The sequence below is a fragment of the Artemia sp. Qi Xiang Cuo genome, chromosome 15 (assembly GCF_049724085.1).
Source record: "Artemia sp. Qi Xiang Cuo chromosome 15, ASM4972408v1, whole genome shotgun sequence".
Classification (NCBI taxonomy): domain Eukaryota; kingdom Metazoa; phylum Arthropoda; class Branchiopoda; order Anostraca; family Artemiidae; genus Artemia; species Artemia sp. Qi Xiang Cuo.
The window spans coordinates 62967942-62984990 of record NC_142808.1 but is presented as its reverse complement, the minus strand read 5'-3'; the positions used below and the strand labels follow the sequence as shown (position 1 = coordinate 62984990).

Genomic DNA, 17049 nt, shown 5'->3' with positions numbered 1-17049 from the left:
TTGTAGTTATTTTTATTCGATTAAAACTTGATTAGAATATTAAATTTAAGTTTTACTTGTTTTAAGATTTATTTATTCTTTTACATTAATATATATTGTATGTTTGTTAGCATTGATTTTTTTATTTAATTTCTGTCTGTTTTAAGTTTCATTTATACTTTAATAGCAAACTATTTTTTTTCGTTTTAAGCTAGATTTTCATATTAAATTTAAGCATTACTCGCTTTAAGATCTATTTATTCATTTATATTATTACTTGGTGTGTGTTTTTTGCTATGATTGTTTAAATTTTAAGTTTTTTAAGTTTAAGTTTTTTAAATTAATAACTCAAAACGAACATAAGTCGTTCCGTATACGAAGGATTACCCCCTCCTCAATACCTTGCTATTTACGCTAAAGCTATTAGCACTTAAAAAAAAACTTCCTTTTCTCATTAAACGGCCCCTGTGTTTCAGTAGCCGTTCTTAAAAAATTAGGACATACAGTGAAACTTCAGCGTAAAGAGCAAAGTACTGAGGAGGGGGTGACCCTTCATAAACGGAACAATTTATGTTCTTTTTAAGTTATAGTTTTGCTCCTTATTTTCAGTTAAAAGATTACTTTTTTTTTATTTAACTCCACAAAGAGTCAAATGATATAAATTACAGAAGAGAGTATAGCTTATGGGTTCTTTGTACGTTGGGTTTCAGATATGACACTCATTCTCAATGAAAAGGTAAATTCAATTTGACAATTTAGAGAAGAAAGCCCATGGTTTTCAAACGGAGAATTCCAAGGGACAATTTCTGGAAAGACGGTTCTAAATTAAGGGAGTTGCTTAGGGGTTTGATTTAACATCTGAAAATACATATTATCGGTGCTAGACTTTTCTCCTTGTAAAATCCCCGCCTCGAATTTTTTTTCCATGGAGGATCTACATGAAAAATGACCCCCCTCCCCCAGGAGAGGTCTCCCGTATTCCCCTCGATAGTTCTGCATGTTCATTAGAAGAAAAATTGAAAAACCCTACGAAACACAATCCAACAGAAAATTTTTCATTGTTTTTTTTTTCTGGGAGGGGATTTTATGCGGTACAGTGTGGGGGAGGGGGGCTTGTAAAATTTATTTTCTTCACCCTTCAAGCTGCCAATGTTTTGTAAATTTATTGCCATTTTCAATATTTTACCGGGTGAGAACAAAACTCCAAGTAGCACTTGCCAATCCTACCCTTACATGAAATTTTCTGGTGACACTCATGATACACTGCCCGACTTTCTCACCTATACGCCGGTAGGCATGTGGATGTAATTTTAACTTCTACATAAAAAGAAATCTTTGCAGTGGGTGGAGTATAGATCAGTTACCGTACTTTTGGCTTGAAACATTTTTCAAGCCAAAACATTAAAACATAAAAAAAAGAAAGATTTATTCATTATCAATACACATACAATAATACATTGTGCTAGTCCCCCCAAAGGCGCCTTGGCCTATAAATTAGATGAGTATATACGGATCACAAACTCAGAGAACAATAGCCAATTACTTACTTTTTTTTACTTCACATTAATATTTACTTAAGGAGCACAAAAGATACACGATAATATTGGAATTATGTCATGCATTGTATAAAAGGTGTTCTATACCGACAATATTTTTAATTAGAATAAAATATTCTAAGAGAACGAACCTAAAATATACCAAGCTAATGGCCTTTTAAGGTTCCTTTAGGTAAAACTTTGAATAACAAAAAAAGGCTAAGAGCATTAAGGTAAAGCTTTCAGCGAATGTTGAACATGATTTCAAACCAAATCAAAACACGCCATGTGCATAAAAGCGGTCAAAAAGACAGCAATTTCTCAGGAACTTCTCAGGCAATCAAGTTGAAACTGTTAAGGCATGCTGATTGAAATGTTTAATTAACTAAAAGGTACTATGTGTATACTACTGCTTCTGCTACTTGATACTTTTGCTACTTGATACTATTTCAAATATTAAGGTGAGTTCTCAGGGGATGTTGAACTAAATAAAAACAAACTATGTACATGCAGGTTGTCAAAAGGATATATCAGCGAATTCTCAGGAATGCCATAGAGTATTATTGGCATGTTGAAGGGAATGACGAACTAGGCAAAAGTCACCATGTGCATATTATAACTGCTACTTCTACTATCCTTACAACTTCTAGGAACATAAAAAAATGGCCTAGAATACTAAGTTAAGACTTTGAGGGTATGTTCAATCAATCCATCATTTATTCATACTTAAACTGTATTACACACATGAAACACACGCGCCATATTATATAAGGAAGATGCTTAAGTAACTGGTCAAACGGGTTTCTTTCAATAGACAGTTGGATTGTCTATTGCATTTTCTGTCTATTGTCTATTGGATTGGATAACTTCTCGTGTTTTAATATTAACCTACATAGTTTTATATTTTTCCACTTCTTCTTGAAGGTCACTGCTAGTAGCAATACATATCTAAATTTATGGAAGGGTAATTCAAATCAAACCTTGTGGTAGCAGAGTGGATTGGTGTACAGCTTGGCAATACTGGACCAAGGGTATTCAAGCTCCCGCAAGGTTAGGCAACGGACTTGCTGACCACCACTGCCAACAGACTCAGCAACCCAAAAGTCAACTCAACACCCTAATCGAAATGTCTAATCGAAAAGTCTAATCGAAATGTCTTTTAAAATAATTGATAACAATTGCTGAAACTTAGCATATCTTAAAACTAAAGTCTCTCGTAACGATAACGCAAAACTAAGAAAAAATGAATTCCAGTTGGTTTTCGCATCTCGAAACTAACCAAGAAAATTTTGGTCTGACATATCCGGGAACCATTTTACTCCGGAGATTTTGCCTTTCAGTCAAAAGTCGAAAATGAGTAAGAGTGCCTTTAGGAACCAGCATGAAACTTCACCTGTAAGGTGAGAGTCACCTCACAGGTGGTGGGGCAAATTTTTTCAACTCATAATTTTACGAGGAGGGGCAAAAGTACCTTCCAGTATGTAGAGGGGGCAAATTTATCCTTTGTTATTTCCTCAATGAAAATTCCATAAAACACATTTTTCAGTTGGAATTCATTTCCCCCAAAAAATATGTTTTCCAAAATCAAGGAAAGGGGGAACGGGGGGGGGGGGTGCGTGAAAAAATCAAGGGGGCAAATCCCTTCCTCTAATTGACACAACTGAGTATGGCACAAAATAGGAAAACATTTATCATGGTGTTACGTTAGACTGTTTGTTAAAAAAAAAAATAGTTATCTGAAGGTAATATTTATAAAGAGAAACATGAGGTAGATAAAACCAATCAATAAAAAGTGGAACAAACCACAAACAAAATTATCATAAAAATAATTCTGTATACAAACTGTATACAAAACAGTATACAAACAGTATACAAAACAAACAAGAAAAAAAAACAAATAGTATATATATAGAGTAAATGGATTGATAGTCACAATCTGAGTATACATAAAAAAAGAAAACAAAAAAAGAAACGAAAAACAATTAAATGAAAAACTATTGCCAACCATATAAAACACAAAAATAAACCACGAGAAAGGCTGCGCATAAGGTAAAAAAAAAAAAAAAATCTTACTCACAGACACAAAAAGAACTGCAAAAAGGAGAAGAAAAGAAAATAAAAATAAATATAAACTATGAAGTAAAGTTTATTCTTTATTGTAAAGAGTTATTATTCACTAATAAATACAAAATTGATATACAATACTATTATTCCCCCTCGAGAGGCTCCATGGCCAGGGATACAAGCAGGATACAAAAAAAAAGAAAAAACTGAAGATAATTTTCACGCCAAATGAAGCCTGAAAATTCTGATAAACGATCTTATATCTCTGATGAACTTATGGATATTCTTTATCCAACTTGTGACAGGTGCTGTCCTATCCTGCTAACCGGGAAAGGAAAGCGACTCTGCTATCGAGTAAGCCATGGATTACTGATGAAACTATTGAAAGGATATAGGAGAACACCTAACTGAACTGTGAGCCTCATAACATCTGGGATATTTTTTGAATAGATAAATTATGTGTGTAGAAGGACAACAAATCAATATTGTTCCAAAAAATACAAACTTTTCAAAGTTAAACCCAAAGGTATTTATGCATTGGTGTATCCTTTCAAAGATTCTCTTAGGTTTATTAGTGACAATCATTTGTGGAATCACTTTCCTGAAGGCTATTTGTAGACTCTAAGTGGGAGCAAGGGAAAAGCTAAGGCTTGAAATATCTGCGGCAATGGTAGAACTATAGGAGGCTAAGTTTGATTCTCCGTCCCTAGGTAGCAAAGTAAATCCGCTAGGGCACCTAAGCGTGGTGACGAAGTGTAAATATCGCAAAGCTTTCCCCGAAAAAGGTGATGGCTAGGGCACTGCAGGGTGACCTGAAGGAGTGGCGACCACTCCCCCAGGAAAAATTGGTCTAGTAAACGACACAGCATTTTCACTTTATTCTGATTAATGGACAATTGTTTTGAGTTTGGTCTGTTTTTGTAGGTGTTTTCAGGCTAAAAATTCTTTTAGATGTTTTCACTTTTATAACATTAAAATATAAAAAAATAATTAAGATTGTAAGAAATAAATATCAGTATATGTATATTAAACTGACATTGCACGTTCATTTAGATTTTTTTTTCAGTAAAGTTCAAATTTCATTCTGGCTTTTAGAAAGCATAGGGGTTTTGAACCCTACTCATGTTAATTTCTGCTTGTTTTGAGCTTGACGCGATTATTTATTGTAATTTCTGTTATTTTAGGGTTTCATTTATTTATTGATACTGATTTGTGGTATTTGTATGCTTGGTAGATAATTTGATTCTATTTTCGTTCATTTTTGGTTTAATGGAGTTCTTTACCTTTTCTTGAAAAACTTATTTTGCGGAAGGTTTTTTTTTAAATTAATTTCTGTTAGTTTTATATAGACATAGTCGTTTTCAGGGAAACAGAAAATAAAATGTTTGAATTTTCCTTTTTAAGAGTTTATAGTTTGGGCGGCTATTTGTATGCTGAAAAAACTTTTTTAGTAATTTAAAACAGTATAAACCCTTTTGAGAACCTTGACGCAAATACTAGTGTTTAATTTAGTCATATAAATCCTCCATTTGACCTGATAAATAAAACTTAATACCATTCACAAAAAATTATCTATATGCTCTTTCACAGCCTGGATACACTTACACTCTTTTGATTTACTGAAATTTTAAGATTAAAAGTAGTAATGGAAGTAGCCACGAAATTTTGAGCTTAATACCCTCAGTCGTTCTAGGTATATTGCTTATGGCTTATTTCTTATTTGCAACCAGCATACAAACCGTATATTTGATTTAATTTTAAAGCATAATTTAGTTTTTAGGCATAATGGGAAAATTACATAACTGTGGGGGTTGAACAACCCAATAACCCGAGAGTTTTAGTTACTAGACCGTTCACTAATTTGATTTTTAATCAAATTATAGGCTTGAAAATCAAATTATATTACTAACCATGATAGAGCAGCGCTGCCTATGTCCTTATGTGCCCTTTTAATACTTGCATGCATATAGTTTTTTTGTTTTATTGAAACTTCCCCTAAACGTTCCCTAAAAGTTTCAACTTAATACCATTAATCTTGCTAGTTACAGTAACCGTAAAGGCAGCAATTAAATGTATACGCACAGTGTCTTCTGTTTAGTTCAAATCCACAAACTATGAAGGTATGAAGGTGAAATTTTCAGAGAATATATGTGTTGTACGGATGACAACCTGCCACCCGTATGCAAGTTTTCAAAAAGGCGAATCGGAAATATCTTAGGAACTGCTTCGTGTGTGAAATTAAAACTTATAACACCTGTTGTGGAGGGGGGGGTGTTGAACGAACCAAAAGACAAAATTTGCATCATAACAGTACTGCTTCTACTCCTAGAACTACTACTACTGCTACTGAATCTAAGACTACAACTATTAACTGTACTACTACTGCTACAACTATAACTTCTGGTGCTACTACTACTGCTAATAAACCTAAGGGTATTAAGGCAAAAATTTTGGGCATTATTGAAGCTTTATTGAAATAAATCGAAACACATTTTGCCCCTATCTGTTATCAAGAGGACGCATCAGCAATGCTTCAGGACCGGTTGATGGTAATAAGTTCAAAATTGTATCGTATGTTGAAGGGTGTATTGAAAAAAAGGTACTATTTGCATACTGCTACCAATGATACTACAACTGTTGCTACGCATAATTACTGAACCTTACAAAAATGCTGAAAAAATTGATGTCTCAAAACTTTGTTTGGATGTTTGTCATGGGAAATGATGGGTATGGTGGATGGGGGCTCTCTCAAATCACTTTGACTCTTAAAAAGCGCACTATAATTTAAAATCAAATGAGACCCATATGAATTTAATACGACCACCCATTTCATATAAACATTATATGCCCCAGGGCATGACTTAAAGCCCTTGCCCCAGAGCTCTGGAGGGTTCTGCCACCCCTGGAGGCATTGTTATTTTAGAATATTTGACTATTTTAAACAAAATTGTCATACATATAATTTGAATCAGATACATTTGATGAAAACAAGGGGTAGTTGGGGGGGGGGGGGGGAGGGGCTACTAGACCTTCATCACTAGTGACTCTTAAAAGAGAACTAGGACTTCCAATTTCAACCAAATGAGGCACCTCTAAAGTGTATATAGTCAACCCTTCCAAAAAAGCCTTAAAAATCCCAAGGGTAAAACCTACAATCCTCGTCCTCAGGGTCCGGTAGTGTGTACCAATCACTAACGCCTTGTTATATGATCTGTGGACTATCTTAAACAAAAGAATCGCCTCAAAATATCTATTAGATACATCTCGGGAAAACACGACGTGTTTGTTAGTTTGTATATGGGGGGGAGGGGGTAGCTGCGCTCTGACAAACTCTTAAAAAGGGCACTCGAGCTTCTGATTACCAATCAAATGAGTCCCTTCCAAAGCATATACGATCACCCTTTCTGTAAGGACCTTATACACCCCCAGGGCATAACTTACTACCTTTTCCTTGGGAGTTATAGGGGGGGGGGTTGTCTTCCTCATAGGCATAAACTCCAAAACCTTCAACTACGATGAATAAAACTGTTATCTCCAAATTTTGATTGGAGGTATTAAGGGAAATGATGAGATTGGAGGGGGGCTGGTTGCTCTCAAATCACTTTGACTCTTGAAAAGGCAATTGTAACTTCGAATTTCAAATCATACAAGCCCCATCTGAAGTTTATACGACCGCTTATTTCATAAAAAAAACCTTATAAGCCCTCATGGCATAACTTTCAACCCTATCCCCAGGGCGCTGGAGGGTTGTACCAATCCTAGAGGCATTATTATATGTTTTTGGTCTATTTTAAACAAAGTTCCTATCTCATAATTTCAATCAGATGCGTTTGGGGAAAAGAGCGGCTGTCAGGAAGCGGAGAGGGGAGGAGGGTTAAATGCCCTCCATTACTTTTGACGCTTAAAAAGGATCTAGGACTTTGAATTTTCAACCAAATGAGCCTCTTCTAAAGTTAGATAACGATCCATTCCATAAAAACCTTAAATACCCCACGGCATAACTTACAACCCTTGTCGCTAGGCTCTGGTGGTTTGTTTTAGCCCCAAAAGCCTTTTTATACGATCTTTGAAATATTTTGAATATAATTACTGTCTAGAAATTTCCTATTCAATGTATTTCGGGAAAACACGACGTGTTGAGGGGGATGGGGTAACTGCCCTCTGATCACTTTGGCACTTAAAAAGGATACTAAAAATACAGATTACCAATCCAATGAGTTCCCTCCAAAGTATATAAAACAACCCTCTCTATAAAAACATTATCATCCCCCTGGGCATAACTTATAACCCTTGCCCTGAGAGCTGTGGGGGCGGAGTGTCTTCCTAAAAGACATAATTTCTGGACTCTTCAAATACAATGAACAAAAATTATGTCTCCAAATTTCGATTAGATGTTTTTAGGGGAGTGATGGGCGTGGGGGAAGCGGGGCTAGTTACTCTCAAATCACTTCTGACTCTTAAAAACGATGCTATAGCTTTCAATTTCAAATCAAATGAGCCTCATCTGAAGTATATGCGACCATCCATTCAATAAAAACCTTATATAACCCCAGACCATGATTTACAACCTTATTCCCAGGGCACTGTGGGGTTGTGTCAACCCTAAAATCATTGTTTTAGTTCTTTTGACTATTTTGAGCAAAAATACTATCCAACAATTTCAAATAGATTCGTTTGGTAAAAAGGAATAGTCGGGAGGGGGGGGGGTAGCTGCCCTCCATCACTTTTGACTCTTAAAAGGGAACTAGAACTTCCAAAATTTAACCAAATAAGCCTCCTCTAAAGTTTATAGAACCATCCCTTCTATAAGAACCTTAAACAGCCCCTGGGCATAACTTACAGCCCTTGTCCTTAGGCTCTGGTTTTTTTTCAGCCCAAAAAGCCTCGTTATAGGATATTTAAAATATTTTGAATAAAATGGCTATCTAAAAGTTTCTATTAGATGCATTTCGGGACAATACGACGTATGTGTATGTTTGTATGGAGGGGGGTATCTTCCCTCCGATCACTTTGACTCTTAAAAAAAGCAGTAGAGCTTCTGATTACCAAGCCAATGAACCACCTCCGAAGTTTATACGACCACGCTTTCTATAAAAAACCTTATATGACCTCTGGATATAACTTACAACCCTTGCCCTGAGGGGTAGGGGGATTTGTTATCCTCGAAGATATAATTTCTGAACCTTTCAAATACGTTGAACAAAATGGCTATCAAAAAAATTTGATTAGAAGTGTTTTGGGAAATGATGGGTGTGGGGTGATCATGAAGGGCATAGGGAAGTGTTCGTGGAAATGATGGGCTGGGGTGATCATTTGCCCTCCGATCACTTTCAACTACTAAAAAAAGGACAATAGTCTTCTAAACTTCCAATCAAATGAGCCCTTTTTGACGTTTCTATTACGACACTATCTGTGAAAACCTTACAACCCCCCCGGGCATACCTAACAACCCTTGTCCTGACTGCTGTGGGGGGGGGCGCGGGGGTGACATCCTCAAAGACATAATTTCCAGACCCCTCAACTGCGTTGAACAAGATGGCTAAATCACAATTTTGATCGGAAGTGTTTGGCGAAATGAAGGGCGTGGGGAGAGGGCATTCACCCTCCAATCACTTTCGAATATTAAGTCGAAGCCCTCTCAGTTTCCAATGGAATGAACTCTTTTTTAAGTTTCTACAACAACACTTTCTATAAAACCTTATATGCCCTCAGGGAATAACTTACAACCCTTTCCCTGAGGGCTGGGTGGGTTGTGATCCTTAAAACATAATTTTCGGACCTTTCAACTACGTTGAATAAAATGACTCTAAAACTTTTATTGGATGTATTTGAGGAAACGGTTGGCGTGGAAGGGGATTTAGTTGCCATCCAATCACTTTTGAATATTAAAAAGGGCACTAGTCCTCTCAATTTTCAATCACATGAGCCTTTTTGAAGTTTTTACGAGAATACTTTCTATAAAGAAAACCTTTATACCTTCAGGGCATAACTTAAAACTCTTGCTCTGAGAGCTGTAGGAGGGGGGGGGGTCATCCTCAAATACCTCATTTCCAGACTTTTCAACTACGTTGAACAAAATGGCTATCTCAAAATTTTGATTGGATGTGTTTGGGGAAATGGTGGGCGTCGGAGGGAGGTTAGTTGCCCTCCAATCAGTTTTGACTATTAAGAAGGGCACTAGCCTGATCAATTTACAATCATTTTTGAAGTTTCTACGACAACTTCTTTGATACAAAGTGCCCTGGTCTAAAAAAAAATAATAATAATAAATAATAATACATTGGGCCAACATCGTTCTTTACTAAGACAGCGCTATTGCACTGCCTATGATGGTATACCAGAAGAACACATAAAATATATAATTAGTATTAAGTACGAGAATAAGAATGCCACGGGCATCCCCCTCCCCAGGCTGAATGACACTGCCTTGTATTTTTATTCTGAAGCAAACATAATTCCACTTAGCTTTTCCAAAAATATTTTAGAAGGCAATTTATAAAAGGTTTTATAATTTTCTGAAATCGTCTAATTTTTTCATAAACTCACAATTAGGTTTTAGGTCTGGACACAATACTCTCATTGTGTCATCACAATGATTCCTCTCATCCAATATATTTATGAATGCTTAGACAGAGGAGAAATTTCAGTAACAATATATTTAAAAAAAACATTCAATACAATATGTATTCGTTTTTGTAAATTGGATAATTGTGGTGTGCACAGATCAGGGACGGATCTGCTTAAATCTTATCTGGATAATAGAAAGTAAGAAATATATGGAGGCAATTTTCTCTCTCCACCTATCCTCGGTCTTCGAAGGTTGGGGTACCTCAGGGCTCTGTCCTGGCGCTCTGCTTTTTCTAATTTAAATAAATGAATTCATCGCACTTTGGCAATACCGTGTCTTAACACACATTTTGCAGATGATACGGCAATTTCACTCTCTAAGAGGAATGACAAGGAGTTGGTTATAAAACAGGATACTGCATTTTCTAATGTTCTTGATTGGTGCTCATCAAATTTTATTGCTTTGAATTTCATAAAATTTTAAATTTCTCATCAAATTTTACTGATTTGAATTTCATAATTACGGCAGACAATCAAATGTTTCCCTCATATTACCCAAGCTACTTCTTCAAAATGTCTATTATCAATATCTCGGATGAAAACAATAAAGTACCCTGGACTTTGATTGACAGAAGCTTATGTTAGAAAATACACATTCAAAAACTACGCTTCACGATTTCAAGGTGTGTGGGTTTAATGCAAAGTTTGAAACATTATTTGCCCTATTCTGCTCTATGAAGCATTTATTTTGGTCTGATTAAGTTTAATTATTCTTCTCTAGTATACTTATCTACATTTAAAGGCCATATTAAACCAATACAGATTTTACAAAATAAAGCTCTAGGAATCCTGAAACACTTTATTCCACCACCTATTGCATTTCCAAAAATGTCTACATTAGTATCTTTATATATTTATCTAGATATACTTCTAGTTTCTCAACAATTTACTTTTAGAGCGATTATTTTCAAATTTAATTATGACATTAAGAAATTACGGCCATATTACCCCAATCAAAGTTTGTTCTCCCAATCACAAGATTTACATAACTTTAACACTCGGCAAAGCAGAGTATCTACATTGACAAGTATAGGACTCAGAGATCTAAATTATCTTTGTTTGTGTCGATAGTCTAGTGCTGGGAGGCTCACGGGGATCTTATTGGTAAATTTACTTCTATCCAAGTAATAAAAAAATCTGAAATTTCATTAGTTCGAAATTATCTTTAATTTAGCGTCTACATAACAAGATAAAGTTATTTGTATGCTTTGTTACTCTGGTTGAATGTGGGCCTCTCGGCTATCTATTATGATTAATTTATATTTAAGGTAAAAATATTTAAGTTTTTGATATTTTTTTCTGAATCCTGGGCTGGCTGCTAAATTCATATTTCTGTGGGGCTGTTGCATCTTTGCCGTCGTGTTTATCTTTTTACTGTAGTATTTTTGTTATTTTATCTTTGTTTAGGCCTAGTTTTTCGAGCATTTCTCACCATGGATCTATGTCAAATATATACATGTATATGTGAATAATAAAATGATTAAACTTGAACTTGAAACTTGAGATTTTTATTATACAGCATTGGAAGTGCCGATTAAGTGACAATGCTGGAAGTTCAAATTTTGATCGTGATTTAAGCATCTTTGCTTAAATCATCAACTAAGTTTGCAGCAAACTTTTGCGGGTTTTGCAAGTTCAGGGTGCTAGAAGAGATTTGAAAATTAATATTAAGAAAACTAAATCACAAAGGCTAGAATTAGGTGAAGATGAACAGGTCATACAGGGTAATGAATAGATGAATCATTTGAATACCTAGGTAGTATCATTACTTAGGACGGTGGGTGCAGCTGATATGTTTAAAGTAGAATAGCCAAGGGTTAGGGTGTTTTTTCTTACAGTTGAGAAAGTTTGGAAAAACTGGAAGATGGGCACGTTCTGCCTATGAAGGATGGTAGATTGCTGAAGACTGTCCTTTTTGGCCACCCACATGGGGCTAAAAGAATAGCAAGTCATCCACAGTTGGGATTGGAGGATATCGTAAGGAAAGATTTAAGGGAAATAAGAACTTCCTAGGAGGGTGTAAAGAGAAAGGCTTTGAATAGATTGGAATGGAGGAGCGTGCTTAGCAGTATTAGCCTTAAAGGCTTGGTGCTGTGGCGAGTTGTTATTGCATGAGATTCATCCTCTTTTAGATAATTTATTTCATGGATTTGAATAAAATTATTCCCTCTAATACCATTTATATATTTAGAAAACTCTTTTGATATGGTTGATTCTAGCATACATGACAAACAGTGCAAACGTCTAGGTATAAAAACTCTAAAATAAACTAAATCTCAAATTCAAGGTCTGTCTTTTAGTAGTTTTTCAACAACTTTACAACCTCTGTTATCTGTGATTCCATATCAGCTGCAATCTAAACTAGAAAGAATAGAAAATTAACATCAACCACATCTTCTAGAGGTCTAGGGATAATCCGAAAAGTCACACTGAAATGGTTTTTAACCTCTAAGAACCCTTTGATGCACATTCAAAAAGTAAGAAAAAAGCTTTCTTGCATATTTTACACTAAAAGGATTTTTCACCTGTATATATTCGTTTATGTCCTGTCACCTGTGCTGACTGAGCAGATGTTTTTCCTTACATATATAACAATGGAAGGGTTTTTCACCTGTATGTGCTTGTTGGTACATACTAAAATGTGATAATAGAGTAAAGGTTTCCCTACATATATAACACTGGAAGGGTTTTTCACCTGTCTGTACTCGTAGCTATTCAAATGTCCTAACTGAGCAAAGGTTTCCTTACATATATAACAATGGAAGGGTTTTTCACCTATATAAACTTTTTGATGTTTCTTGAAAGTGCTTGATTCAGAAAATCTTTTCTTACATATTTTACACTGAAAGGGTATTTCACCTGTATGCATTCGTTTATGTTGTTTCAAATTTCCCGAATCAGCAAAGGCTTTCGTACAGATGTCACACTGAAAGGCCTTTTCACCTGTATGAACTCGTTTAGGTACAGTCAAATTTGAAAAACAAGCAAAGTTTTTCTTACATATATCACACTGAAAGGGCTTTTCACCTATATGAACTCGTTTATGTACAGTCAAAGATGCCAAATGAGCAAAGGTTTTCTTACATATATCACACTGAAAGGGATTTTCACTTGTATGTACTAGTTGATGAACACTCAAATGCGCTAACTGAGCAAAGTTTTTCTTTTATATATCACAATGGAAGGGTTTTTCACCTGTATGAACTCGTTTATGTTTATTCACATTTGACAAATAAGCAAAAGTTTTCTTACATATATTACACTGGAAGGGTTTTTCACCTGTATGAACTCGTTTATGCTGAGTTAAATGTGGTGACTGAGCAAAGGTTTTCTTACAAACATCACACTGGAAGGGTTTTTCAACTGTATGAACTCGTTTATGTTTATAAAAATTTGCTGACTGAGCAAAAGTTTTCTTACATATATCACACTTGAAGGGTTTTTCACCAGTATGAACTCGTTTATGCTGAGTCAAATGTGGTGCCTGAGCAAAGGTTTTCTTACAAACATCACACTGGAAGGGATTTTCACCTGTATGAACTCTTTTATGTTTAATCAAAGTGCTTGAATCACAAAAGTTTTTTTTACATATATTACACTGGACGGGTTTTTCACCTGTATGAACTCGTTTATGCTGAGTTAAATGTGGTGACTGAGCAAAGGTTTTCTTACAAACATCACACTGAAAGGGTTTTTCACCTGTATGAACTCGTTTATGCTGAGTTAAATGTGGTGACTGAGCAAAGGTTTTCTTACATACATCACACTTGAAGGGTTTTTCACCTGTATGAACTTGTTTATGTACAGTCAAAAGTGCCGATCGAGCAAAGGTTTTCTTACATATCTCACATTGGAAGGGTTTTTCACCTGAATGCACTCGTTTATGTCTAGTCAAATTTGCCGACTGAGCAAAAGTTTTCTTACATATATCACACTTGAAGGGCTTTTCACCGGTATGAACTCGTTTATGTACAGTCAAATGTTCCATCTGAGCAAAGGTTTTCTTACATATCTCACATTGGAAGCCTTTTTCACCAGTATGAACTCTTTGATGAGCACTCAATGAGCCGAATTGAGAAAAACTTCTTTTACATAATGCCAATTCAAATATATTTGGTGAAAAATGATCCTGTAAAATTAAATGCTGTTTCATATTACCAATACTGTCTTGCAAACAAATGGGACATCTTCTTGCTTTCCCCATCTGATGTTCCATAAAATGACCCACGAAATGTCTATAATCTTTTACTACAGCAGGACAAACATCACACTCTATAGGGGAAAGTTCTTCACAGCCAGTGTCTATATGAAGATCTAGCATTAAAAAAGATTTCTCCATTTTTCCACAGGAGCTGCAACGCCAAATACCTGCTGTTAGCTCTTCTACAGCTTCAACCGTCAGCTTCCTTACCATTACAATTGGTTCTGGGCCTGAGAGCTTTGGTTGAATTACATCACCAACGCTGTACACATTTGTATCCATTGCTTCTATACTAAAGGAATAAAATTAAATAAATCTAACAATTCCAAAGAATTTTACAAAATGCAATACCCCCTCCCAAAGCTCTTGTACAACTTGTAAAACTGAACGAAATGGATATAATATTTTTGTTGACGCTGTAATAAAATTTTGCACCCACCCCCCCCCCAAAAAAAAAGGAATCCCGACAACAGTCTTGTTCAAAAGTTAAAATAACTACGAAATATCATTCTTTTGTAGTCTCCCTTTTTTTGGAGAGGAAGGCATAAAGACTTAAAAATTGCATTTTTGATCTAACTGTATTTCAGCATTTCAAGTTCCAAGGAAATTACACACTCCATGCTTTTGTCTGCTTGAAAACATTTTGTATAATAGAACAGTGAGAGTTTAAGAACAAATTCTGCCCTTAACTAGGGTCCAGATAGATATTTTATAGTTTATAAATTAATCAAGCTGTTTATGAAAATTCTTACAATACTAAAGCATTGGCAGAGCCTCTGGTTCGAATGTATAAAACACTAATGCATGCATCATCATTCTGGTTAATATATTGAATATTTATGTACTGTTATCACTATAAAACTAATTTAACTTCTATCCAAAATAGTTGTATTTGGGATAAAATAAAGTTGAGCTTTTTAAAGATATTTAATGGAAACTATATCTAGCTTGTGCTAACTTGTAAAACTTTCAGGAGGGCCAAAAGGCTAGAAATCCAAATTCTAAGATGGACAACAGATTTTTTCATGGTTTAAAGCTAATAAATGGTGGTTTTGTAATCTATAAATTTCCATATTAGCAAGAATAGTATAGCTGTATTGCTTTTAACTTCTAAGATGTGATCTTACTTAATTGATATGTAATCCTGTATTTATTAAATAGAACATTTTTAATTTAGTTCTATTTCCCGAAAATAAATAGTGGTTATTAGGTGTAACTTTAAGAGCTACAAGTGGAATTTGCAACAGTAGCAACAAGTATATTTACTGTGTGGTAAATTCACTGTTTTCCCAATTACTTATCATTATCATTTTATTTATAACCCATCACAAAATACTGTGCAGAGCCCAGAAAAAGACAGAGTAAAAATAAAAACAACAGAAATAAAAACACTTTGACTACTACAAACAAGGGACAAAAAAAATAACCAAAGATGGGAACACTTCTCGCATTCAGTAGAGAAATCCAAAATACGCTTCTCAATAATCCCAGCTAGATTCACCAATTGATATTTTCTTTGCAGAAAAGAGTTACTTGTCCAAGTTGGAAGTTCCATTAAATACTTTGCAAATTTAAAATACAGACAATGAACTGACAAAGGACAGAATTGAACTGACAAAGGACAGAAAGAAGCCTCACAAAAATTGGACAAGGACAAATTCCCTGCAGCCTTTGATGCTGGACCCTTCTGGGTCACTTGAAGATGTGGCAAAAGTTCTAAAATCCTGAATTAGCTGTGGAACTCTGACTCAGGATTATCTGATGTGGAGGTTGACCATGACTGGATACCATTACTAAATATTGAAATACGACTACACTGATCCATCAGGGGGAACGGAGCAAGGTTAAGTTAAGCAATGTACTCATATCATCTATATAGGTATGCATTTATGATCAGTTTAATATAGTTTTCAAGTTTTGAAACTACTTTTAACTAAAAACATATCATTTGAAAAACTTTTTCCGCAAAACAAGCTTTTCAAAGAAAAGTAAAGAGCTCCATTAAGCGAAAAATGAGCAGAAATAGAGTCAAATAACATAATTTGCGCTTTACTGAAAAAACAAAACAAACAAATAACCGTGAATGGTCAGTTTAATTGAAATACACAGATATTTCTTCCTTAAAGTTTTGACAATTTTCTATTTATGAAAGTTTTAAGCATGGAAACATTTAAAACGTATTTTATTTTCAGTAAAGCGCAAATTATGTTCTGGTCCTGAGAAACCATGGGGGTTATAAGCCCTACTCAAGTTAATTTTTGCTCGTTTTGAGGTTGACTGTTATTTGACTATTTATTGTATTTTCTGGTCGTGTTGATTTTTTTTTCATGAATTGTTGTATTTTTACGCTTAGAAAATTATTTGCCTTTATTTCTGCTCATTGTTGGCTTGATGGAGCTCTTTACTTTTCTTTGAAAAACTTGTTTTGTAGGAAAATCTTGATTAGACCCTAAAAGGTCTAAATTAAAACTATAAACAGTTCTTCAGATATTGCTTTGGCAACTTTTTGAAAGTCCATATTCTCAGTTTGTTTTGATTTAGTTCAACATCTGCCAAAAATATCCTTAAAAGCTTCACCTGAATACCCTTAGCTTGCGCAGTAGCAGCAGTTGTGGCAGCATTATTAGCAGTATGCGCATTCCA

General features: G+C 34.9%; 1 protein-coding gene and 1 pseudogene across 2 annotated transcripts in view; both read right to left on the bottom strand.

Moving 5' to 3' along the window:
• Positions 1 to 12744: 12744 nt before the first annotated feature.
• Positions 12745 to 17049, bottom strand: part of LOC148943972 (uncharacterized) — a 73863-nt gene continuing 69558 nt past the window's right edge. Inside the window, 1 exon segment of the mRNA XM_089101904.1 lies at positions 12745 to 14698. Coding sequence (XP_088958030.1) covers positions 12745 to 14688 — 1944 coding nt within the window. The 5' untranslated portion in view covers positions 14689 to 14698.
• LOC148943973 (uncharacterized) overlaps positions 12751 to 17049 on the bottom strand; it is a 51395-nt pseudogene continuing 47096 nt past the window's right edge. Inside the window, exon 2 of the transcript XR_016142968.1 lies at positions 12751 to 12816. The product of XR_016142968.1 is annotated as an uncharacterized LOC148943973 (transcript). The remainder of the gene's footprint in view (positions 12817 to 17049) is intronic.